The 27,386-nt window shown below is 44.0% G+C and overlaps 1 protein-coding gene across 2 annotated transcripts in view; it reads right to left on the bottom strand.

Moving 5' to 3' along the window:
- HABP2 (hyaluronan binding protein 2) overlaps window positions 1-27,386 on the bottom strand; it is a 44,069-nt gene that overhangs the window by 6,918 nt on the left and 9,765 nt on the right. For both annotated transcript variants that reach the window (XM_024193489.3, XM_024193488.1), the window contains exons 2-9: window positions 20,726-20,765; window positions 8,161-8,280; window positions 5,976-6,083; window positions 5,092-5,208; window positions 4,665-4,784; window positions 3,004-3,175; window positions 2,353-2,444; window positions 1,133-1,388 (exon numbers count right to left, since the gene is read on the bottom strand). In XM_024193489.3, the coding sequence (XP_024049257.1) occupies window positions 1,133-1,388; window positions 2,353-2,444; window positions 3,004-3,175; window positions 4,665-4,784; window positions 5,092-5,208; window positions 5,976-6,083; window positions 8,161-8,280; window positions 20,726-20,765 (1,025 nt within the window). The remainder of the gene's footprint in view (window positions 1-1,132; window positions 1,389-2,352; window positions 2,445-3,003; window positions 3,176-4,664; window positions 4,785-5,091; window positions 5,209-5,975; window positions 6,084-8,160; window positions 8,281-20,725; window positions 20,766-27,386) is intronic.

Genomic DNA, 27,386 nt, shown 5'->3' with positions numbered 1-27,386 from the left:
GGATTTTACTTCCAGCTGACAAAGTGGTGTAGCTCCACTGAAGTGAATGCTGATTTGCACTAGCTGGGGATCTGACTCCATCTTTCAATGAGAGAGACAAGGTGGGGGAGGTAATAGCTTTTATTGGACCAACTTCTGTTGGTGAGAAAGACAAGCTTTTGAGTTTACACACAGCTCGTTTTCAGGTCTAGGAAACGTACTCAGCATTTCTATAAGCAGTTATTATAACAATCTATAACCCATTAACAACCCCCTCTCCCTGCCCCCTGCAGTTGTCTTTCTCCTGCCCACTTCCCTTCCTCCCTATGACTGGAGGGGTGTTAACGGGCTACATTACCTTGAATGGTCCCTTGAAACATGTGTTAACTACTTATGCTGAACAATCTGTTTCATCTTGTATTTCCCTGTGACACTCTGAGTACGTTTCCCAGACCTAAAGAAGAGCTCTGTGTAAGCCCAGAAGCTTGTCTCTCTCACCACCAGAAGTTGGTCCAATAAAAGATATTACCTCACCCACCTTTTCTCTCTAATGACCTGGGACTCATATGGCTACAACACCATATACACCTCTACCCCGATATAACGTGACCCGATATAACACGAATTCGGATATAACGCGGTAAAGCAGTGCTCCGGGGGGGCAGGGCTGTGCACTCCGGCGGATCAAAGCAAGTTCGATATAACGCGGTTTCGCCTATAATGCGGTAAGATTTTTTGGCTCCCGAGGACAGCGTTATATTGGGGTAGAGGTGTATTTCTATAATGCTATTAGAGCGGTTCAGAACACAGAAATCCCATCCTGCAGGAAATTCTGATATTTTGACTTTTTTTTTCTATCCTGAAACAGAACGAAAAAAATATCAAAATATCAAACATTTTAATGGACTGGGAAGCTCAGAAAAATTTCCACTAAAATGTCAAAATGAAAATTTTTGACACTTTCAATTGAAATGCTTTGTTTGGAATTTTCCCATTAAAAAACACTAATCAGAAAACGTTGCTGACATTGACATTTTCCATCAAAAAAATTCAATCTGGCACTTTGTTAGCAACGGTTTCCAGTAGATAAATTTCAGCCAAATAACTACTATGATTTTTTTCATGCTTAACAGGACACAGGTAATGCACTTACTGAATGCAGTGTCCAGCAGTGAGAACCCAGCATGGTTTAATCAGCGCTCCTCCACAGAAGTGTCCCTTTGGCATAGGGGGCCTCAATGGACGCTTGCTCTGCAGAGATGCCATCCAGGGATGTTTGCCAGACATGGTCTTGGCCCCACCATAAATTCTTTTGAGCGTTCTCTCAGCCTCTGGCTGTCCACACGTATTGAATGTCTTACCCACTACAGGAAGAACAGCTGGGGTGACTGTAGTCGCTGGAATATTTTCTGTAGGGGAGACATAAGACTGAACTTGCTACAGGCGTAGACTGAAGTTGCTATAATGATTATAAATCTCAGGAATGGACAAGGCAATGCATGTTGGGAATGTCTGGCACAGTTATAAGACTGGAAGTGTTATGACACACTACGGGGGACATGGGTCTGGGAGCAACATTGGAAATCCTGCCAGATGTACTGTAGGAGCCACTTGGAGGATCATCTACAGCACTGTTCAGCAGTGGTGATTGGCTGCCAGAGCTTCTTGGAAGCTTAGGAGCGAGTTTTGCCTGAGATAGAATTTTGGGTCTTGTTTGCCCATTTGACTTTTGATATTTTTATATTCTTACTAATATGTGTGAACAAAGAACAAAGACACTGTGCGTTACATCTGCCCGCAAGCAGATGGGGTAAAAACGAGATAAGAAATAAAATTAAAGTGTTGTTGGGTAGAGTGGGAATTTAATATACGAGCGCACACTTGAAGGACAGTCCTGTTTCAATTGTTCTCCTGAGATAAGGTCAAGCAACCAGTCGGGAGAGGCGAGGGGGATGGGTGGGGGGAGGTTTAAGAAACACTAAAAGCCAAAGAAATGCCTGACCCTGACCAAAGCACAACCTCACTCCTTACTCCTCTCATGGGATACAAAAGAGGTGGTTCTGAAGCCCCCAGACCCAAGAACCCTCCAAAACAGAACATGACATAAATTATAAGGGTTGGGATCAAGGGTGTGCACTACAGTTATAATTATGCCTGCTAGGAAAGGGGAGGGGAACACGGGAAAGGCTCTGTGGCGTACAGAGCTATTTATATGTTTGCTTGATTTCCCCAATAAACATTGCATTGCCTGCACTTTGGACTTCTGGTCTTCTGTTTTCTATCTGCATGACAAGAACCCGGGGAAGGGCAAAGAGAAAGCCCTTAACACCTCTGAGCCTCATTGAGCAGGTTCAGTGTTATTCTCCACTCTACCTGTTGCTGAGCAGGGTGAAACGTCACAGGAGTCCCATTTCACCTTATCTGTTTTGATGAAGCACCAGGGTTTTACATCACCGTCTGGATTCCTGAAGGGAACAGATTCCAACATCCACCAATCAGAGTGAGGAAATCTCCAGGAGAACCGGTTAACCGTTGGATTGAAGGGTGCATAACAGATCAGCTAAATGCTCCAAGTAAAGATCCAAGCTTCTCTAGAAGCTATTTTTATTTTTAACAAGGGACACACCTGAGCGGATGGGTGGCATAGGTGACTCTCTGCCACTTTTCCACCCTCCTGACCCTGGGACTAGCTAGGGGCCAGGTTAGTGCAAATTAGAGTGGTCTCTTCCAGGACAGGAGCATCAGAACTCTTTAGAGGGTGCTCCAGAATGTCCACTATGTCAGACGCTGAAGAAGAGTCTGTGTACGTCACCATCTGAAGTTGGTCCAATAAAAGATTTTACCTCACCCACCTTGTCACTCTCATTATGTCCAAGGCAGGTTGCGTAGAGCAGGCGATGGCAGCTTTACATCCCCTGGAGATTTCCCTGTACTTCCCTATGAGCTGCTCACCCTGGAATCATTGGGGGTTCTGCACATTTTTTGAGAGAGGAGACCTCTACATATGTAGCTTCAGTAGATTACCTGCAGAAGTTATGTTCACCGATGCCATAATACTCAGCATCCTCCATAAATGCATTATAACTCTCGTCCAAGAGCAGGTTAGAATTCCAATGAAGGCATGTCTCCCCAGCCCTTGTTTGACTCACTTTCCCTCTGTATTCGTGGCCATCCTGTTCATAACAGTCCTCTGGTCCTACAAGAAGACAATGCTGATACGAAAAGGTCCGTCCTGTTGCTCATTTCCTGCACAGCAGATGTGTCACCCACCAAGGACAACATGGGTTAATTTCATGCCTGTTGCAAGATCTTGATGTATGATTCCCCCTAGGTTCAGTGAGCCACTGGACCAAATGTAGTCTTGGATGAGGGAGGTGGGAATAACTGAACCTTAAGCCACATTCTCAACCACATCAATACTGTAACACCAAGTTACAATGGAAAAAAGTTTCAGGACCCCCGACTCCAACCTAGCTATAAGGAAAGTGAAAATGACTGCAAACCCCTGAAACCTATTTGCCACTCCCAGGTTGAGACCTCATGCTCTAAACAGCTCAGCAAAGTAGCGTTGGAGAGCTTCCATTATTACAAAGTCAGCAACTGGTCAGAATCTGTTCCTGTAGCAACCTGCCACTTGAGCTGTGGACAGCAGAGGGTGCCAGCATGATGGACAGACCTGATCACAGAGTTGGTATCATGCTAGAAGGATGGACACACCGGCAAGAGGAAAGGGTTAAAGGTTAATGAAGGAATTATATCAATGAGGAGTGCTCATGAGAAGGTTGTCCGTGTGCGTGGAGTTGGTCTGAAGCCTTTAATATACATATAGAGAGAAATTACGATTCCCGCGCTCCTACCCTTACAAATGTGTGCCCTTGCACCCTCATTCAGTCACACTCTTCCAGAAGTGGGGAATGGCTGGAGCACAGTTTAGGGAACATCAGAGTGGGGAACCCTTTTGTGACATTTGGGGCTCACCCAGGCCAGTAAAGGGTTTGGTCACCATCTGCCTTGTAACCCTATGTGTCTTGTGGTGGGCTTTCTGGTTGTTGGGGTCAGAGTTCTGAGCCAAAGCTTCACAGCCACAAAACACTCAAGGGTTACAAGGCAGACAGTGACCAAACGCGTTACTGGCCTGGGTGAACCCCAAAACGTCCTGAAGGGGGCCCCAGAGAGAGGAAATTGGGAAAGATTTTTTTTTGAAGAGGAAGGGAGATTGTACAGGAAAGTTCACAGGGGGATGATAAAAGCCCTGGGAAACCTTACGGACAACTGGTTGTGCCTGCCCAGCAATGTGGGGAGTTAATGTTGCTAAAACTTGACCGTCCTATTGCTAGTCACTTGGGGAGGGCAGAGAACCTACGATAGGTTAAAGAAGTCCTCTGAAACCTTCCTGAGTCCAGGATTACCCTGGATATGTGTTTGGGCTCCTGGTCTAGGAGCTGCGCTACTGAATCTGATTGCAGGCTTGGACCTTGCTTTGGTCCACAATCAAGCTGGAAGGGCATAACGAGTGGGGTCCCCCGGGGATATGTCCTGGATCCCGTTCTAGTCAATATATTAATGATTTGGATAATGGCCTAGAGTCAGGGGTGGCCAAACTTACTGACCCTCCAAGCCGCAAATGCAGCCTAATAATTACCTTCTCCCCACCCTTGGGGAAAAAAAGGCAAATCTTGACATACCTATTTCACAGAACCTCCCTCTGAAGGGTTCAGCACACTGGCAGGAGAATTTTGATCTGATTCTCTGCTGTAGACAGACGCCTCCATTTTTACATGGGTTTGGTTTGCAAGCTGAAGATACTGTCAACATTTAAAGCATAAAACAGCACTATTATTCTGCTAGAAGCTGGCTGGCAGTAACCGACTCCCCTCAGGGACTTACTCCCCTAGCTGGGAGATACAACAGACTCATCCTTGGTGGGTCCGTCACAGAGCGGATGCGTAACACATACTATTCAACAGGAAACAGAGGCTTTCCCGAGCACTATCCTGCCAGATTGACTCTGCCTGGAGAGACCACCTCTCTGGGGTGAGCAGGTAGCGCAGGCTCCATGCCCACTTACTGAACATACAAACACGTAGGATTTTTTTCGGATGTTATTCTCACCTTTGTTGCAGTATGGTGGCTTGTATGGATGTCTACAAGTGCACTGAGAATAAGGTGGCGTCAGCAATATAAGGCAGTCTCCTTTACTACAGCTATTCCTTTCACACATGTTTTTCACTGTGGTGGAGCCAGATAAAACAGAAAAGCAAGATAAGATTAATTGCTCGCATTTTATGCACGTATTCACTGAACAGGTGTTGAGTCCCATAGACACCAGGCTAGACGTACTTTCAGTTGAATCTCTCGCGCCCTTTTTAGCTATAGCTTTGGTTGCTACGGCCTGTTAAGCATCTAACCTCAAAACTAGAGGTGTGCAGAAATGGAATTTTCCTTCCTGTGACAAATTTCAAAACGATGATTTCTTTTTCCATTCTGAATTGGAACAACGACAACAAAACACATCTTGAAATTTTTCATGGGAAGAAAAGGGTACAAAAAAATCCATTTCAGAAGAACTGAAATGGAATTTTGTGGCTTACCAGCTGGCTGCCTGGAAGCCTGAGGAGCTGGCCAGCTACCAAACCACCCCGGGGAGCCTAGAAACCTGGGCTCCCCAGCAACTTGCCAGGTGAGAAGCCAAGAAGCCCTGCCAAGAAGTCATGAGGGTGGGTGAGCTAGCAAGAAGCCAGGCAGACTGCCTACCCACCTGCCTGGTTTCCACTGAAAGTTTTGATGGAATCGACACAGTCCCCTGGAACATTTCAACAATGAACTGTCGACCAGCTCTAGTCAAAACCTGACACACATTGATCAGTTCCTTTGGATTATTTCACAAACAGATGCTTTCTAAGAAGTGAATCAAAGGCAATGTATTTTTCTAGAGCTTTTTGGCTAGCGTTTTTTCCTCCCTTTAATAGTTATGAAATTATGAAAGCCGCACCTACCTTTCTCACACCTAGTCCCCGCATACGGCATAGGGCAGAGGCAGCTGTAGCGATTTCTGTTTCTTTTGCACTCCCCATTATTCTTGCAAGGCTTGGACGAGCATGGATCTACCAGGAGAGCATGGAGACTTTTTATTTACACCCGACAGTCTCGACTTTTTGCTAGGCTCTTAGCTTGACGTTGCCAGAAGAGTCTCAACAATCTCATGTGTTTAGATAATAGATAGTTTCTGGATCATGTTCATCTGAGATTAATATGGTTTCAGGTGGAACCTCAGGTCAGATCACCCCCAAAATGTGACCCTGATCTAAAGTTGACAGGTTCCCCCTTCCAGAGCAATCTGATGCTGTCTTCCTAAGCACAGACGCATGCCTAACAACAGTTAGCCAGTCAGCACTGAATCAGGACCTGCACCGCTTACTCAGGCAAAACTTCCATTGTAGTTAATGGGGATTTCACCTGAATAAGGCCTGCGGGACCAGATGCATTAGGAACAGAGATGACCCCAAGATAATGAGTTTGGCTCCAGGTATGAAGGACTTCACTAAAGTGTGGAAGTGTTTGGGCACTAGGAGCAATGTAGTTGTTAGGTTCCCCTGCAGATGTCAGATATCATTATTACAGCTCCATGTTTGTCACAGAGGTCACGGATTCTGTGACTTTCCGTGACCTCCATGACTTCTGCAGCAGGAATTTGGGTGTGGGGGGACTCAGGGCTGGGGATTGGGGTGCGGGGCGGTGCTTACCTCGGGTGGGGGTTCCCAGAAGGATGACAGGAACTCCCGTCCCTCAGCTCCTAGCTCCACATGCTGCCTCTGCCTGCAGGCACCGCCCCCACAGCTCCCATTGGCTGCAGTTCCTAGCCAATTGAAGTTGCAGAACCCGGGCTTGTGGCAAAGTGGAGGTAGCACGTCGAGTGTGGAGCTGGGGTCGCTGCTTCCAGGAGCCTGCCCCAGCCCCCCTGCCCCACCAGCACCCGTGACCCCCCCCCAACTATGATGCCCCCCCAGGCAGCACCTCTCCCAGCATCTGCAACCCCCTGGGCCACAACCCCCCCAATACCCGTGCCCCCCCCAGCCGTGACTTCCTCCCTGAGCACCCGTGGCGACCCCCCAGGCCACACCCCCCCACCACCAAGTTTTAGTCAGGGGTATATAGTACAAGTCATGGACAAGTCACGGGCCGTGAATTTTTGTTTACTGCCTGTGACCTTTCCGTGACCCTTTTACTAAAAATACCTGTCACTAAAACGTAGCCTTAATCATTATTATTTACTATTTACTCAGAGGGACCCCATTGAGCTAGGCCCTACAAAACTTATTCTCACCTAAATTACTGTGCACTGTAGAAAATAAAGGGTTAGATAAAAAGGAGTGCCAGACCTCTGTGCAGTGCATCTGGGGGTAGGAGGGGCGAAGGAGGGGTTGCTCTCTTTCTGCCTCTGACCCTGGAGATATCTGGGAGCTGGTTAGGTTTCTGGTGTAGGCCTCGGTGCTGCTTTAAACTACACCTGGTTGGCTAGAGGTCCCCAGGGGCTATCCACCAGCAGAGGCTCACTAGAGTGAAGTTTGCTGAAGCCACAACCCCAGGTGGTGGGAGGGGAAGCCAACAGCTCATGGCTCAAATCTGGCAAACCCAGCTCTACTTTTCCCCTATGCAAAGAGAATTCCCACCTGGATCTTTAACCCAGCTTCCGGTTCCCTTTCTGCTACCGAAGTGGTGCCAAGCAGCTGGCTCAAGGCACTTTCTCGCTATACTGAAGTTTGATAAAATAGAAAATAACGTGTGACTAAGAAAAAAACATCTGCTCTACATTTGGTTACAGAACATACATCCCATGAAAGCAGCAATTACATCTCATAGTGTCTATAGACAAATAAGCTGGGGCTTTTTGTAGTAGCAATCAGAAACGTTCTGCATGATCAGAATCCGTTCTGCGAAACCAAGAGATAAAACACGGGCTCCTTACAAGAGGAATACAAAGGAGAACATTGCAGGCAAACCTTCCTAACGAATTCCTTTGATGCAGACATGTTGAGAGGACGCTGGCGGATAAGGTAAGATGGGGAGTGAGACAATGAGATTTGCCACACTCAGAACTGGAATGGTGGGTTGGGGTTTTCTACCCCTGACACCTCCCAACATACTTTAAAAATGTTGCATTGCTAACACCTATTTTAATACCGTTGTAGCCAAAGTATTCGTAGAACCAGTCGGGATATGTGAGATATTCTCTGTCTGTGGCGGCGGTGTTCTCTTCTGGCGGGATATATTCATCACTGTATTCATAGTAATCTGTCCTGTCTATAGGAGCATGGAAGGAAAGAGGAGAAAATATTATTAAAGGAAAGATAGTATTGTAAAATATCCGTTCTCCAGGGTTGCCACTCTGCTGCACACTGGGGCCATTTGGGACGTCATGACAGCAGTGGGCATCACATATAGATCTTGCTGATCCTATAAAAGTACAAGTAGTCAAGTATGGCAGCCCCCATTTTTTCATGTTCTCTGTATATATATATTTTCCTATTGTGTTTTCCACTGCATGCATCTGATGAAGTGGGTTTTAGCCCACGAAAGCTTATGCCCAAATACATTTGTTAGTCTCTAAGGTGCCACAAGTACTCCTCGTTCTTTTTGGTGATACAGACTAACACGGCTACCACTCTGAAACAAGTATTCTTTGTTAGCCTTGTGGCCTGTAACACATAAATGAGCGGGTCTGAGGCTATCCAATAGACGGAAGTGGCGCTCCTGCACACATATGTGCACGTGCATGCACACACACACACACACTGGAACATATTGTTCACAACATTCTGGCTACCTTTCCTTCACAGCTTCACCTGAGAGGGCTGGAGCGAATCAGAAATCTGGATCAGCCAACAGTGCTAAGTCTCGCAGATCCCTAAGCTGCTAGAATTGGAAGCCACTTCATGCCATTGAGAAGGCTTTGTCCAGGATATTGTGAATCCATCCATTCACAGCATTGAAAATGTCCAGTGCCGCAATATAATTTGGATGATCCCACTGTTCTGTGGTTGTTTCGCGTTTCATTGCACTATTTTGTACCCTCAGGGTGGGATTCTTAGGTGCCCCTCTCCCATTGAAGTCAATGGATTTAGATGTCTAAATATCTTTGGGAATCACACCCTCAGTGCCTATAGACAGTCAGCATCTCAGGTCCTGTTATTCATTTGCCTCCCTCCCCCTCCCCCTTGTGACATATGACAATATCCTGGACCAAGAATTAAGTTTAATATCATTGGGGCCCATTGTATTAAAAATGCAATTATTTACATGTTATTATAAGATGGCTGTGAGTTTTCAGAGCAGGGACTGTCTCTTACTATTTGTAGACAAAGCACCTATTACAATAGGGCCCTGATCCCAATTGGGGCCTTTAAACACTACTGGAAGACAAATAATAATTGTTCCAATCTTAGAGGGCAGTAAGAAAGAAGGTTCAGATTCCTAAAGGGTGCAACTAAGAGATTCTCATTTGCTTTAATATTTATTATTTGCATTGTTGTAGTGCTGAGGACCCCCCTCATTGGCCAGGACACCGTTTTGCTAGGCACTATGCAAACACAGGGCAAAAAGACACTCTCTGCCTCTTTGAACGGGCCAGTAAGTTTCCAGCATTAATTTTAAATGACGGTATGTAAGTTAATACTGTGCTGTTGTGAATAGCCACATTACGCAGGTAGCAGCCTGGAGTGCACCCAAACACGGCCGGAACCAGCAGCGCTTCCAGCTTATGTTTTGCAGATGGAGAACCGATTAACTTGGGCCTCCCCATCTCTCCAGCAGGTGTCACTGTAGCCAGTCGGAACCACTCTGATGAGTTTCAAAGGCTAGGTATGCTAATGAGCAGACTAAAATGCATATAGGGAAACTTTAAAGAAGCTCTCCCCTAGGGCTGGACCGATGGCCCTGCAGATAATGCTGTACCTTCAACTGATTATCGACTGCATTATCTTAGTTTCCTCTCCTCATTCATTCGCTTGTAGCCTTTATCTTTACTCCTTCTTTGCTTCAGAAAAAATCTACTTTTGTACAATGGATGTTTTATATTTCATATTAAAATAGAAACGTCTTTTTTCCTCCCTTCTTTTTTCTATGCACCAATCCTGGTTTCTTGGGGGAAAAAAAAAGATTCACCTCATTTATCATTATGTCAAGTCCAGACTCCTTTTTCCTGGCTCATTATTTGTCAGGAGCTGAGTCTCCATGGTATGAAAGTGCTGCAGGAGAGCACACCTGGTTGAGGAACATAAGGATCTGGCTGGAAGATAAAGCCATTGTCTTCAGCAAGCAAATAAAGTTTAAAGTGATGAAGTTAAAAAAGGAAAACAAAAAGAACGTCTGCCCAGAGTTCAGCCTTCAAGCTGACATTGTGCGGGAGGGAAGATATTGCAGGAGTTAGATTCTTCCCTGCCCTCCTTTCTCCCCCCCCACCCCACCGCCGACTCCCTTTAATTATTAAATATCTTCCGGGAAAGGTGGCTCTGTTTCAATAGGCATCTTTAAGTAGCTGCTGCGAAGGTCTGAGTAGCCAGATCCTAGCACATACTTTATATAAAAGAAATGTATAGAAGGTCTATGCAGGGTTAATAAATGAGTAATAGATGCAATATCCTTCTGTCGTCTCTTGTCTTATACATCTTGGACTGCAACAAACTGGGTCTGGGACCATCTTTTTGTTCTGTGTTTGTACAGCACCTTGCACAATGGAGGCCTGTGACATACCCAGGGTATAATCCACACTCATGAGTAGCTGAGTCACCCCTGCCCTGCAACCTTGAGCGCCTTACAATGCCTTGGCAAAAGATGTTCCCACCGGGGCGGCTCACAAGCAGTCTTCCAGCATGCAAGCCACAGCCTGAGTGCCTGCGTGCAACTGTAGCCTGCCAGCCACACTTGGGTTATAGTCTGGCTCTCACCAGCCTTGGCTATATTGCAGGGTGACCCCAACACACTCCCAGTCCTATATTTCCCCCCAGAAACGTATGTCCTGTACTGCCTAGCCCTCTACTGGACAATACAAATGTATATAAAATCCGTCACTTTATTAATAGAATTCATGCACGCGCATCTTGTTACCCCAAACGGAGTTTCCCAAATGCTTCAATTCAAACACTGGATTAGACAAAACAATAAAAGTAATGTATTAACTTCAAAGAGATGGATTTTAAGTGACTACACATAATGAGGCATAAAAGTCAGAAATGGTTACAAGAAAAATAAAGACAAGACACAACTAGTGCCTAACTTAACAAGCTATGTTAAATTCAAAGTAAAGTTTTTCTCACCACATGCTCTCAACAGTCTTGCTGGCCAAATTTCTTAGGTCAGGACCCCTTCTTTTGATTAATGGCTGCTTCCTTTGTTCCTTCTCATGCAGTGGACAGAAAGGGAGGGAGGCGTAGGGGTACCTTCTTTTGAGAAGCATTTCCAATGGGGAAGCAAGGTGACAAGCACTCGGTGTGGAAGGGAACTCCATGCCGTTTCTTTGCTAAGATTTCATTTTGCCCCTGCCCCCTTTCCTGCCAAAGGATGGTCGTTTGGCAAGTAATGGCCCGTCAGGAGTGTTTACACCTGGCTGAGACGTCAGCTTGCCCTTTATCGCCAAAAAACTGGACTCCCTCGACTTCTCTGGAAAACATACTCTAAGTCGTGATCTCAGCTTACGTATACCATAGACAATAAAGGGAAAGGGATGCAGATCGGAATAAGTAAAAACACGTCAGATCTTCTGACCCAGGGGTTCTCTGCTTTTTTTTTTTTCTGAGGCCCTCCCAACATGCTATCAAAACTCCACGTCCCACCTGTGCCACAACATCCGTTTTCCTGCATATAAAAGCCAGGGTCGGCATTAGCACATAACAAGCAGGGCACTTGCCCAGGGCCCCCCACCACAGGGAGCCCCACAAAGCTAAATTACTCAGGCTTCAGCTTCAGTCCCGGGTGGTGGGGCTTTCGCTTTCTGCTCTGGCCCCCAGTGAGTCTAATACCAGCCTTGTTTGGCGGACTTCCTGAAACCTGCTCACTGCCCGCCAGGGGGCTTCAGACCGCTAACTGAAAACTGTTGTTTGAATGAATGAATTGAAATCAGCAGGGCCTGATGCTATTCACCCAAGATACTGGAGGAATTAGCTGAAGAAATCTCAGAGCCACTGGCAATAATATTTGCAAACGCATGGATGACAGGAGAGGTCCCAGAAGACCGGAGAAGGGATAACATAGTGCCCATCTTTTAAAAAGGGAGAAAAGGAGGAGACGGGGAACTATAGACCACTCAGCCTGACTTCAATACCTGGGAAGCTATTACAGCAATGTATAAAAACATTCAATTTGCGAATACATGGAGGATGAAGGAGTGATTACTAGCAGCCAGCATGGATTTTCCAAGAGCAAATCATGCCAAGCCAGCTTAATTTCCTTCTTTGACAGGGTAACTGGTTTGGTGGATAGGGGAAATGTGGTGGGCATAATATACCTGGATTTCAGCAAGGCTTTTGACACAGTCCCCCCTGACATTCTGATAAGTAAACTAGAGAAATGTGGGCTTGGTGGAACTACCATTAGGTGGATACGTAAGTGGTTAAACAACTGCAAACAAAGAGTAACTATAAATGGAATGATGTGGGATTGGAGGGAGGACTCAAGTGGGGTTCCACAGGGGTCTGTTCTGGGTCCAGTGTTGTTTAACATCTTTATGAAACACTCGGGTGTAGAAATAGAGAGCATACTGATCAAATTTGCAGATGACACAAATCTGGGGGGCAGGGCCTTTGCCAATACTTTGGAGGCTAGAGCTAAAATTCAGAGGGATCTTGAGAAATTGGAGAACTGGGCTATAGACAACAAAATACTACAAAGACAAATGTAAGGTGCTACACTTAGGGAAGAAAAACCAAATGCACAAATACAGAATGGGGGATAACTGGCTTGGCAGCAGCATGCTGAGAAGGAGCTGGGGGTTTTGGTGGATCACAGTGTCAACAGGAGACTTGGGAGGCAGGCCAGTCCTCACTTACAGACAACCCCCCAACCTGAAGCAAATACTCACCAGCAACTACACACCACACCACAGAAACACCAACCCAGGAACCAATCCCTGTAGCAAACCTTGTTGCCTACTCTGTCCCCATATCTACTCTTGCGACACCATCAGAGGACCCAACCACATCAGCCACACCATCAAGGGCTCATTCACCTGCACATCCACTAATGTTATATATGCCATCATGTGCCAGCAATGCCCCTCTGCCATGTACATTGGCCAAACCGGACAGTCCCTCCGCAAAAGAATAAAGGGACACAAATCGGACATCAGGAATGGTAACATACATAAGCCAGTAAGTGAACACTTCAATCTCCCTGGTCATTCTATTACAGATTTAAAAGTCACTATCATTGAACAAAGAAACTTCAGAAACAGACTTCAAAGAGAAACAGCAGAACTAAAATTCATTTGCAAATTTAACACCATTAATCTGGGCTTGAATAGGGACTGGGAGTGGCTGGCTCATTACAGAAGCAGCTTTTCCTCTCCTGGAATTGACGCCTCCTCATCTATTATTGGGAGTGGACTACATCCACCCTGATTGAATTGGCCCTGTCAACACTGGTTCTCCACTTGCGAAGTAACTCCCTCCTCTCCATGTGTCAGTATATAATGCCTGCATCTGTAACTTTCACTCTATGCATCTGAAGAAGTGAGGTTTTTACCCACAAAAGCTTATGGCCAAATAAATCTGTTAGTCTTTAAGGTGCCACCAGACTCCTTGTTAGCAATGTGATGCAGCTGCAAAAAAAGAAATGCAATTTTAGGTTGCATTAACACAGGCATAGCATGCGAGTCATGAGAGGGGATAGTACTGTTCTACTTGGCGCTGGTTAGGCCTCAGCTGGAGTACTGTCTCCAATTTTGATCACCAGTGTATAGAAAGGATGTGGACACCAATGTATAGAAAGGCGAGCGACAAAGATGATCAAAAGGATGCCATATGAGCAAAGGCTGAAGGAACTGGGTATGTTTAGTTTGGAAAAGAAGAGATTAAGGGGGGATATGATAGCGGTCTTCAGCTACTTGAAAGGCTGTCACAAAAAGATAGAGAAAAGTTGTCTCTTGCCACAGAAGGCAGGACAAGAGGCAACTGGTTCAAACTACAGCATAGCAGATTTAGATTCAATCTCAGGAAAAGCTTCCTAGCTGTGAGAACAGTAGGACAATGGAACAGACGCCTAGGGAGGTTGTGGAAGCTCCTTCACTGGACATTTTCAAAAGGAGGCTGGATAGCCCTCTGTCTTGGATGGTTTAGACAACAAATCCTGCATCTTGGCAGTGGGTTAGACTAGATGACCCTTGTGGTCCTGTCTAACCCTGTGATTCTACAGTTTCACATATAATGCTGCTACCTGCATTTTGCCCTGATATTATTGATCACCAAATGATGAGTTTTTAAATGCTATCTCACAAACCATACTCTGGACAACGATTATTACAATAGTGTGAAGGGTGTGGACACAGGGATACATTCTGTCACAGGGCCTGGTCCATGACAAGGGCTCCTAGGCACTACCACAATACAAACAACATTACAATATAATAATAATAATAATGTATAACATTGTGATAGAGAGGGTTAGAAGCACCTATTGACCTGTTCCATAGTACAAATCAATAACCTGAATGCGGAATGTCATCTATTACGCTTTTTAAATGGACCTTAACAGGTGGCAATATCATCATCTCCTACGTTATTTAACCCTTTATAAACATCATGGCCACTCATTAACAACTGACTAACCACTTGCTAATCATGTATTGACCTGTTATAAACTATTTAGAGATGTGCCTTGAATATAAAGCATGGTCCCTATATTCAGCCATGCCAGGGGACAGAGGACCTTTGGTGTTGGCCAGTAGACAGGTTCTGGGCACCTCCCAGACATTACAGAAGGAATCTTCCCAGCACCCCTGTGAGATAGGGCAGTATCATTCCCATTTGACACATAGAATCATAGATATCAGGGTTGGAAGGGACCTCAGAGGTCATCTAGTCCAACCTCCTGCTCAAAGCAGGACCAATCCCCAGATAGATTTTTACCCCCGTTCCCTAAATGGCCCCTCTTAAGGATTGAACTCACAACATTGGGTTTAGCAGACCAATGCTCAAACCACTGAGCTATCCCTCCCCCCGAGGAGCAGTGATATTAAGGCCTCAATTTTCAGAAAGGCTCAGCACCCTACAGCTATGTCCAGATTTTCGAAAGTGTTCTGGATGCAGCAGCCTCCATTGGGAACAACAAAGAATCCTCCCCACGCTGAGAGCAATGGGAGCTGCTGGGCGCTAGACTCTTGAAAATCTGATCCCGTCCATGGAATAGCTTTGGAACAGCTGGCCGTGCACTTATGAAAACCTGCCTCTAAGCAGCTTGCCCAACATCGCCAAAGAAGACTGGCAGTAGAACCCAGATCACCCAGGTCCCACTCCAGTGCCTTAACTATAAGTTCATTAAATTGAAGTAACTACTACAGATTCCCTAGGGCGTCCATCTCATTTCTCATTTACCCAACACTCTGCCAGCTACATGTGACAATAACTCCCCCCCCCCACCCGGATACATGACATTCCTGCATCAAACTAAGACTTGTTTTCCTCTTTATCATTGCCTCAGCATTAAATAACTATTTGGCTTCCACATCTCTTATTTAAGAAGTGTTCCCATTCCATTTTTTTAATTATTCATAACAAGCCATAGGTTTAGTAAAGCAAAAGCAACAGTTTTTTTTTATCTGAGCACATAATTAACGCACAAAGTCTGATACACTGGCTGATTTAAACATATTATTGAATCAGAGGGCTCGTTCTTTGTAAGTGCCGGGAAACCTTAACACGCTTAAAAAAGCAGTGATCTGACATTTGTCACTGAAATGTGATGATTACATGAAATTAAATTAGACATCCTGCATGCAAATTTTCAAAGAATAACTTTCCTCTGTGTAGTACAAACACACCCACCCCACCATAACTGATAGGCAGAGACTGACTTGTAAAGCTTCAAATCATCTTTGAGGTTCGGATGATCTTTTAAACTGCTCAAGCTTTCATCTCCAGGTTTTTTCATTGCTGAGACCAGTCAATCAATTAGTGGATTTCTGATCAATATCCTCTTATTCATTAGCTTAATGGGCTCTGTTATTGAGAGAATAGCTGTCCCAACACTGGCAGTCATGCTGTTTTGATCAGTGGATCAAGCCGCGACTAATGTTCCAAGTGAAAATGGCATGTCACTTGAGTGACATGGATTCCAGACGACAAACTCCCTCATAGATTTCCACCCCAGCTTCAACAACCACCACCCATTCATTAAACTCTCTCTGGAACACTTCCTCACCAGCATCAACTTCCAAAGTCAGCGTCAGCAATGGAACTCTACTGACAACAATAGACAGGCAACCCACAGATCACCACACCTACCTTCCTGGATCCAGTAACCACCCCAAACGCACCAAGAAATCTGTTACCTACAGCCAGGCAATCAGATACCACAGAACAGGCTCTGAGGAGAAAGTCTGGAATATACAACTTAACACACTCAAAACTGCCTCTACCAAACAAGGACACTCCACCACAGAGAATTTGATCACATCATGGAACAGGCCACTCAAATACCCCAAGAGAACCTGCTTCAATACAGAAATAACACCCCTAGTTATTTCCTACCACCCCACACTGGAACCCATATGGGGTGTCATCAAACAACTACAACCCCTACACAATGGGGACCCCATCCTGAAAGAAATCTTTCCTGAACTCCCTCTTCTGGCCTTCAAACAACTCTCCAACCTTGCCAAGCTCATCATCATAAGCAAGCTCCCCACAGACCAGGACCCACCAACGCAAAGTGGCACCAGACACTGCCAGAACAAAAGATGCAAAAACTGCAGACATGTCTCCACTGCTACAATGATCTACACACTCCCCCAACACATTTTTCAAGATCCATGGGTCCTATACATGCCTATCATAACATGTGGTATACCTCATCCAATGCACTAAATGCCCCAATAGCAAATACGTGGGTGAAACCAGACAATCACTATCATCTCAAATGAACTCACACAGGAAAATGATAGAAGACAAAAACACCACATCCCCTGTGGGTGAACACTTTTCACAAAGCGATCACACTATATCTGACCTATCAATCCTCATCCACAAAGGAAACCTGCTCAACACTTGCAAAAGACAAGCCTGGCATCTTAAATTCATAACTTTTCTAGACACTAAAAATCATGGACTGAATAGAGACACTGGATTTATGGATTATTACAACAATCGATTATCCACTAACAACACCCCCTCCCCCCCCGCAGCTGCCTTCCTCTCCACTTCCTTTCCTCCCTCTGACTGGAGGGGTGTTAGCAGGGCCACTTAATCTTGAATGGTCCCTTGAAACATGTGTTAACTACTTATGCTAAACAATCTGTATAATCTTGTATTTAGCTATGACACTCTGAGTACCTTTCCCAAACCTGAAGAAGAGCTCTGTGTAAAACTCTAAAGCTTGTCTCTCTCACCAGCAGAAGTGGGTCCAGTCAAAGGTATTACCTCACCCACCTTGTCTCTCTAATGAATTGCACGGTAACTTTGCTGGGATGTAGGCGTTCAGATGAGTGCCGTGCAAAGCTAAAGCTTATAGCAAATAAGAACCAAGGTAGCCACATGCTTATCCAAGCTTTATTCAAGTTCTCAGAAACTCTTGGGACTGCTTAACTGAGCTATTGATCTAGCTGGGATGGGCTTTCTTGTAAGGTTTCTGGCACTTTCTGTTTCCAGTTCTTCTGAAAAATAACATGGAAAAAGCTACTCTCCTGAGGTGAAACCCTGGCCCCATTTTAGTCAATGGCAAAATTCCAAATGGAGCCCAGACTTCACCCAGGATATTTTGGCCCTTACACCTCTGATCCTGGCTGGAAGTAGCTGCAACCTTGAAAAGCAATTGCCAAAGAAATAAAAATAATAAAATTAAGCACACTTTTAAATAATTCCACCATGGTGTCAATTGGGTCTGAATTTGAATTTGGGTCTGAATTTAATATAGAAGCTTGGGCGGGGGGGCGAGATGGAGGGGAAGTTCTGCTATTGAGGCCAATCCTGAAAACACTTATGGCAGGGCCTGGTGCTTAATACAGTGAATAGCTCCATGGAGCTAATGTTGCTTCACTGTGGAAAGCCCTACACCCAGTATAGGATGCATGATTGGACCCATAGGCTCTGCTTAGTACCATATAGCTAGATAGGTTTGTTATTCCTTCAACTTCCAACCAACAACAAAGATCATGCTCCAAACAGAGGCACTGGTACAGGAAGACAGAAGTGGTTAAAGCGCCATCTAGTTAGCTCCCAGTGTAAGTCCCATCACTATATGTCATTATTCTTCTCAGGCCATCAACACTAATTTCCACTTCTGCTTTGGGATGATATTAGAGTCACAGAGTTTTAGGCCGAAAGGAACCACTAGATCATCTAGTCTGACCCCCTGTATATTGCAGGCCACTAACACCACCCAGCCCCAGCACTCTAAATCCAACAACCAAAATGAGACCAAAGCATTACAGCTCACAGGGGACTAGACTATTATGTGCTGCAGGGAATGCATAGGAGGGACCGAGGTACACCAGTGTCTGAGGCCCCCTGCAGTGTTTGGGAAATAATTAAGTGAGATATACCCAGGTAATCCTGGCAAGTGATCCAAATCTACATGCTGCAGAAGAAAAACCCCACCCCACCAGGCCACTGCCAATCTGCCTGATGGAAAAACTCCTTCGTGACCCCACATATGACGATCAGTTAGACCCTGAGCATGTGAGCAAGAACCAGCCAGCCAAGCACCTGAGAGAGAGAATGCCTCGTGCCACCTCAGAGATCTGGCCCACCCTGCCTAGCATCCCATCTCCAACCATGGCCATCGCTGATGCTTCCGAGGGAAGACATAAAAAAACTCCTCCCAGAATACGATGGTGATGGCGGAGGGTGTGGGGAATCCCTTCCTGATCCCTGCTCGTGGCCAGCTGAAACCCTGGAGCATGAACTGTAGGAACATAAGACTTAAACTGGAAGTAAGCCCCAGAGCTGTTGAGCCCTGCCCCCTACCATCACATGCAACCCCTCTCATACAATCACATTCATAAATTTGTCCAGCTCTCTTTTACAACTAATTAAGTTATTTGCCCCCAAAATTCCTATTGGGAGGCTGTTCCAGAACCTCACCCCTCTATGGTTAGAAACCTTCTTCTAATTTCCAGCCTGAATTTGTTCATGGCCAGTTTATATACATTTGTTCTTGTGCCAACACTGCCCATTAACTTAAATAGCTCTTCATCCTCCCTGATATTTACCTCCCTGATATATTTATAAAGAGCAAGCCTTCTTCAGCCTTCTTTTTGCTAAACTAAACAAGCCAAGCTCTTCCAGTTTCCTCTCTTAAAATAGTAGCTCTTCTCTGTACCTGTTCCAGTTTACATGTATGTTTCTTGAACATGGGTGACCAGAACTGTGCACAGTATTCCAGATGAGGTCTTACCAGTGCCTTGTACAATGGCATTAATACTTCTCTCTCTCTACTGGAAATGCCTTGCCTAATACATGCAAGGATCACATTTGGCTTTTGCACAACTGCATCACATTGATGGCTCATAGTCACGTTGTGATCAACCCACGCACCGAGGTCTCTCTCTTCCTCTGCTGCTTCCAACTGACGAGCCTCCAGCTTGTAGCAGAAATTCTTATTATTAGGCCCTAAGTGCATGACCTTGAAATTTGTACTATTGAATTTCATCCCATTTCTATCATTCCATGCTTCAAGTTCATCCAGATCTCCCTGTATAATATTCCAATCCTCCTCTGTATTGACCATGCCTCCTAACTTGGTATTACCAGCACATCTCATTAGCTTCTTTCTGTGCCAGCGTCATTAACAGAAATATTGAATAAGATTGGTCCTAAGACTGATTCTTGAGCACGTTAAATTTTTTGCAATTAGTTTTAAATACTTTGCTAGCCCCTGTGCAACTGAATTATTTGGTAGTCCATTTCATATTGCCATATAAGTAGCTCTCAGGCTGTGTATCCTGATTTTCTCAAGCAGTGATGCCATTAAACTAAAGTGATGGGTATTATTTGTGGGATTTCAGGTGTATACCCACAACATTATGATGAGTGACTTTTTGTTTTAGAAATTAAAATTTTAAGCTTGTACCAAAACTTTTAGGGCAGGACCCTGTTATCATGAATAAACCATAGATTCATGGAAGTTAGAGGTGGATAATATCAGTTTGATCATATAGGCTACAATCTGTTTTACACCTTATACAATCCCAATGAATTGGATGGTATAGGCTGTAAATCAGGGCACGATTTCACCCTGAGACCTATGCAATTATATGGCCAAATGCTCAGAGAAGCCAAATTATAACCTCAAATGCTCACATAAAATAACAATTAAATTTGTGTTCTGAGAACTCTAGCAACAGAAATCACACTTGCATTGTGTGCAGCTGAAATAATAAAGACCCACATGAGTAGTCCCATTGAAGTAGGTAAGTATAGGGGAGCTAAGTAGGGAAGTAGGACCTGAATTCAGATATGTGCTAAGTATCTTGCTGAATCAGGTACACAATCACAATATAATATACGCAGACCATTTTATGAAAGAAATCAGAACCACTTACCTGTCTGCAAGTCAACTAGTGAAGAGAAGAGGCTGGAACGCTGCATAGAAGACAAAGAACGGTGGACTGGTAAGTTTTTGAATCCAAAACGCAATAGGAGCCTAGTTTGAATGTATTTGCCGTTTCAGTTTCCCAAGAATTCTAATGAATGAAGCTGCTGCATTTTCAAAAGCACTCAGGAGCCATTAACTCCTATGTTCTCAAAAACACTTTTGAAAATTCACACACTTTATTGAAGTGCCTAAATAGGAATTGAGCTGTGAAAGTCCAGCTGCTATTATGGATTTTGAGAAGAGCTTGGAGTGAATACGAGATTTTTTGGTTTGCTGGTAATTCCTTAAAATAATTAAATGTACAAAAAAATCACTATACATATACACACAGTTGTTTTGGTCAAATGAAATTTTTCAAATTTTCAGCTCATCCAAAAGTCAGGAAAAAATGTATTTGGGGTGAAATGAAACGTTTCATTTCTATTTTGAGCATTTTTAACTGGTTAGTTTTTTAAACAAATAATATTAAAGGGAAATTTCAAAACAAACTGTGCTGAATTTTTTGGTTTTGGTTTCAACCAAAACAATTTGGCAAATTCAACACAAATTTGGGAAATGTTTCAGTCAACTCAAATCTGTGTTTTTCAGCAAAAAGAAAAAAAAGGGGGGGGGGGCTTTTGGCCAAAAAGTTCCACCCACTCTTGTCCTGCGTACTTCAGAAAATCTTGTCTGAATTATTCAAACTGCCTGTTCCCCTATTAAGTGACTGCATTGTTTGTTTAACTAAACATTGCCTCTTAGAATTATAGCTGGTTCTGATGTTTGCCTGGGTCTTGATTCAGTAACCTCTGAAGTCAATGCAAAGATGCCTGTTGATCAATGGGTGAAGTTAAAGAAAATTTGAATCAGCAGGACCTGAAAATCTGAGCTGGAAGGCTCACAACAATGATAGGAGTTTGCATGGGCTTTCCAGAAATTCCTGTGTGGAAATTCCACACATTCAACCTCTCCTGCAGAGTTCTGTCCCTTCCTCATTGGATCCCAGGCAGCATCTGAATGTGCAACAAGGACAAATAATGAAGAAAGCTAAGCAAACCTTTGGAGGTTTGGCTGAAGAGGGTTTTATTGAATCCAAACTGGCACGAACATCTCTAGCAATGAGATACTAAATAGGCTTTAACCTGGAACTTCTTCTTGTGTTAAAACATATACAGTTACATTATATACATGATTTTGTGGATGGGATGCGAGTATACAGAATACTGAATAGTACAGAGAAGGTAGATCTCCCTATTTCACAGTACAGGAGGGGTACAAATATGCCCAAAGCAACCTCGTTTATGTATTCAAACTAGTATTCACAGAATGATTTGGAGAGTTTCGGTTTTGCTTTTTTGCATTATTTACTTGGTTCATTATCTATGCTTGATAGACAATGAACTGGTTAAATAATGCAGAAAACAACATTCTGTGAATACAAACTTGAATATGTAAACTAGTTTGCTGTGGGTGTGTTTGTGCTCCTCTTGTGTTTGAAACAGGGAGAACAGAAACTCCAGATCCATCCATTCCATTGATTACAACGGGAACCTTAACAGAGCAGAGTTCCCCAGACCTCTCAGCAGAGCCTCCATACAGCTGCAATTAAATGAACCATCCAGGTCTCTAACCAAATCATTTGCAACTAGGATGAAGCACACTCATGCAATTTTTTCAGGTCAATGACTGGGGTGATGACAATTATAGGGCCATAAATGCAATATACTAGGTATATATTCATTAGTGCAGGTATAGGTTTCCCCAAGTCCCTTGCCAGAGCCCAGATACAGAGGCAATTGTACAAGCAAAATGCATCTGACCTCACCCTTTGCAAGGTAAGGCAATGTACAAAATTGGGTATTGGGCTACATATTAGAGATGAGTCTAAATCAAAACCCTGAAACGGAACTTAATCCTGGTTGGCTAAATACACTAAACAAAAAGAAACAAGCAAGTAGCAAAGAATGGTACAAAGCAAAGCTACATTTACAATCCCCGTCCCTCAAAAGTAAGAATCCTTCCCATTCGTTAGAGATGTCTCTCTGCACTTAACCCAAATTCCCCACCTTGTCGGTTTCCACCATTCACTGCATTATCTGTCCAATTGGGACTGCCAATCACTTTTTGCGGGGCGCCTTGTCTGATTCAGCAAAGAACTGAAGCAGATGCTTAACTTTAAGCCTCAATCCTAAAGCCTCTAGGTGCTGCTGCAATACTGTACAGACATTACGCCTAGTACTAAGGAATTAATTTCTGGAGAGCCATATGGATTTCTACAGGACTTTTCCATAAATGGGGGTATAGTCCATGTCTAAGGCTTTCTCTTTGCCAGTATAAATATACCAGTATAGCTATTCTGGCAAACCCTCCTAGTGGGCATCTAGTTTACTCTGGCAAAGGCATTACATCTCTACCCCGATATAACGCAACCCGATATAACACAAATTCGGATATAACGCAGTAAAGCAGTGCTCCGGGGTGGGGGCGGGGCTGCGCACTCCGGCAGATCAAAGCAAGTTCGATATAACGCGGTTTCACCTATAACACGGTAAGATTTTTTGGGCTCCTGAGGACAGCGTTATATCGGGGTAGAGGTGTATTTTGCCAATATAGCTTGTAGCAGCCCCGCCAGCTAAATAAGCTACATCTCTATATAACTCCATTTATGCGAGGGCTTTGCCACCAGGGCTATGTGGGTGAGGGCTGTGCTTTTCTCAGCATAGCTAGGTGGGTAAAACGTTTACATACCAGACCAGACCGGTGTGTTCACCATTACTCTTACCATCAGGATCTTGTGTTATGTTCCCCCCCTCCCTCAGTGCTACCTCTAATGACCCAGCCACCTTAGCTTCTCGCCTTTGAAATGCTTCACCAAACCATACTGGCTTAAAGGAATTTTCTCTTTCTTACTGGCACAAAGCCACGTTTTGCTTCGTGTACAAAACTTTCTGTAGCTCTCATCTTTGGACGGCACAGAAAGTGCAACCCTCCTCAGCCCCTAAGGTCTAGCCCTCGCTCTTGTTTTAGCACCTTGAGTTGCTGTGTGAAATCAGCAGGGTAGCCAAGTTTCCGAGATTCACAGCAATGCACAGTGACTATCAAAGACTAGGGCTGAGCCCTCTCTGTGTTTTATATGCTTGCACCTGGCATGTTGCTATATTTCACGAGGCCACCAGAGGGGGCACTTGTTCTTCAGTGGAAGTATCATAAAACAAGTCAGAAGCAGGATTCAAACAAAAGAAGTTGAAAAATAATAGATTCTGGGTTTTCTTTCACCAAGCATGATCATTTCTGCAGCTTGCCACGGATACTTTGTGCTCTCAAGAGAGAAAAAAAATTGCTGAACGTGTGAATCCTGTTTGCATCAGGGCATTAGAGAGACAAAAGATGAAGCTAGAAGTCAGAGGCACCTCATTGTACATTTTAATTCTTCAGTCTCATCACAAACAAAAGCCCTACAAAATATTTAAGATAAAATGTATCTGGTTAATTTGCTGAGCCTGGAGTCACCAGTGCATTGGAAAAATGGCTGAAATGGCCAAACTTAGACTGGACTTTATAGCAATAAGAATAAGAATAAACAATTACACCGGTCTACAATTTTTGAGAAGTCGTCTGCTTCAGAGATAAAATGTGCTATTTATTATGTATTTTGATGTGCTGAATTCAAATATGACAATTAAAACAACTGATTGGCTACTGTTTCTAAGATATTTAAGTTTTTACATTTTATGTCTATGTCTATTGTGTAGATAGTAGAGTTTTAATCATAAATTGTAAACCTAGGTCTTTTCATGTGTTTATGGTTGCTTTACATGATAATATTTCACCTGTCCTGTTTATGTAACACTTTAAAAATCAGCAAAAGGGTTATATAAATAAAATGTATTATGAAACAAAAGGCAAAAAACTATTCTGTACATAGTTTAGTCCTATTCAGTGTCTACTCGGCGCTTCTTGGCTTGTCTCTTGTATTCATTAAATGGAGCATCTCTTGTAACTGTCCAGCAATAGTCTGCAAGCATTGATGGGCTCCATTTGCCCTGATAGCGTTTCTCCATTGTTGCAATGTCCTGGTGAAATCGCTCGCCGTGCTCGTCGCTCACTGCTCCGCAGTTCGGTGGAAAAAAATCTAGATGAGAGTGCAAAAAATGTATCTTTAGTGACATGTTGCAACCAAGGCTTTTGTATGCCTTGAGGAGGTTTTCCACCAACAACCTGTAGTTGTCTGCCTTCTTGTTTCCGAGAAACTTTATTGCCACTAACTGGAAGGCTTTCCATGCCGTCTTTTCCTTGCCACGCAGTGCATGGTCAAATGCATCATCTCGAAGAAGTTCACGAATCTGAGGACCAACAAAGACACCTTCCTTTATCTTAGCTTCACTTAACCTTGGAAATTTTCCACGGAGGTACTTGAAAGCTGCTTGTGTTTTGTCAATGGCCTTGACAAAGTTCTTCATCAGACCCAGCTTGATGTGTAAGGGTGGTAACAAAATCTTCCTTGATTCAACAAGTGGTGGATGCTGAACACTTTTCCTCCCAGGCTCCAATGACTGTCGGAGTGGCCAATCTTTCTTGGGGATCTCTTGCACGACTATCCCATTCGCAGAGAAAACAGCAGTACTTTGTGTATCCAGTCTGCAGACCAAGCAAGAGAGCAACAACCTTCAAATCGCCACAAAGCTGCCACTTATGTTGGTCATAGTTTATGGACCTCAAAAGTTGTTTCATGTTGTCATAGGTTTCCTTCATATGGACTGCATGACCAACTGGAATTGATGGCAAAACATTGCCATTATGCAGTAAAACAGCTTTAAGACTCGTCTTCGATGAATCAATGAACAGTCTCCACTCATCTGGATCGTGAACGATGTTGAGGGCTGCCATCACACCATCGATGTTGTTGCAGGCTACAAGATCACCTTCCATGAAGAAGAATGGGACAAGATCCTTTTGACGGTCACGGAACATGGAAACCCTAACATCACCTGCCAGGAGATTCCACTGCTGTAGTCTGGAGCCCAACAGCTCTGCTTTACTCTTGGGTAGTTCCAAATCCCTGACAAGGTCATTCAGTTCACCTTGTGTTATGAGGTGTGGTTCAGAGGAGGAGGATGGGAGAAAATGTGGGTCCTGTGACATTGATGGTTCAGGACCAGAAGTTTCATCCTCTTCCTCTTCCTCGTCTGACGCAAGTGAGAATGATTCTGGTGCATCAGGAACCGGCAGTCCTTCTCCGTGGGGTACTGAGCGTATAGCTGATGGAATGTTTGGATAATGCACAGTCCACTTTTTCTTCTTTGACACACCTTTCCCAACTGGAGGCACCATGCAGAAGTAGCAATTGCTGGTATGATCTGTTGGCTCTCTCCAAATCATTGGCACTGCAAAAGGCATAGATTTCCTTTTCCTGTTCAACCACTGGCGAAGATTTGTTGCACAAGTGTTGCAGCATATGTGTGGGGCCCACCTTTTGTCCTGATCTCCAATTTTGCAGCCAAAATAAAGGTGATAGGCTTTCTTAACCATAGTGGTTATACTGCGCTTTTGTGATGCAAAAGTCACTTCACCACAAACATAGCAGAAGTTATCTGCACTGTTCACACAAGTACGAGGCATCTCTGCTTACTTTGGCTAAACAGAAATGTGTCCCTTTGCAAAATCAAACACTGACAAATAAGAGAGCACGACACTGTATGATTTCTAGAGCTGATATAGGGCAATTTGTTCAGCAGAGTGATGTAAGCTTCGTTATGATTGCATCATCCATGACTTCTAGGAATAACATGATACAATTCATATCATGTATGACGCAATACCAGCTTCAGATTGCGTCATTCATTGTTTTGCCTAAAAAGCAAGTACTGTCCAAACCCAGTCATAGATTTATTCATAGATCCAGTCAAAGATGTATTTTAGTCATTTCTGGTTTAAATTGAGATCCCTTCCCTTTATAACTCACGTATCCTCCGCCATTCCCAAGTCAAGGGTCGTATATACTGACCCAATAGCATATCTTGAAAACTAGGGCCAATCAACAATTTTAAGGATCATTTTCGTTCTCAGTGACCCAGAATTAGTAAAGTTTGACTACATTTATTTCAGAAGCATTTTGGCTGTAGAGCAGTGTTATCCAATGCTTCATTTCTCCAAAGCACTGACAAACATTAGCTCATTAATTAGATCTAGAACACAAAAGGCAGACCCTACCAATGTTTGCTACTTTATATTTTTTTATTTTAGGTGTTTATCATCTGTGTTCTAACTTCATGGACAGCAAAAGGATTCAGCTAGTTAAATGTAACAGACTGGACCTCCTAATGTCAGAACTGTGCACTTTGTGCACTGAAGCCCAAACCCTACAGTCCTTTTGCAGCCATTTAAGCCCATGGCAATTTTGCCTGAGAAAAGACTGCAGGATATGGACCTAGTTGTAAGCAGGACTTGCCAATAAGCATCTGGCTGTTTGTTGCAAGTCCCTTTTCATGAAGCAAATTTACTCACTGATTTGCCAACGTTCACCCTCAAGTGCTCAGAAATGGGTGTCCTTCCTTTGGCGCATCATGGGAACTGAGAAACTAGGCGCTAAGAGTGGTTGAAAGTGACTATATCCTCAGATGATGGCTGGA

The sequence above is a fragment of the Terrapene carolina genome, unplaced genomic scaffold (assembly GCF_002925995.2).
Source record: "Terrapene carolina triunguis isolate 2854851 unplaced genomic scaffold, T_m_triunguis-2.0 Scaffold95, whole genome shotgun sequence".
NCBI lineage: Eukaryota > Metazoa > Chordata > Testudines > Emydidae > Terrapene > Terrapene triunguis.
The sequence above is the reverse complement of the archived record's forward strand: the minus strand, read 5'-3'. Positions and strand labels throughout refer to the sequence as shown.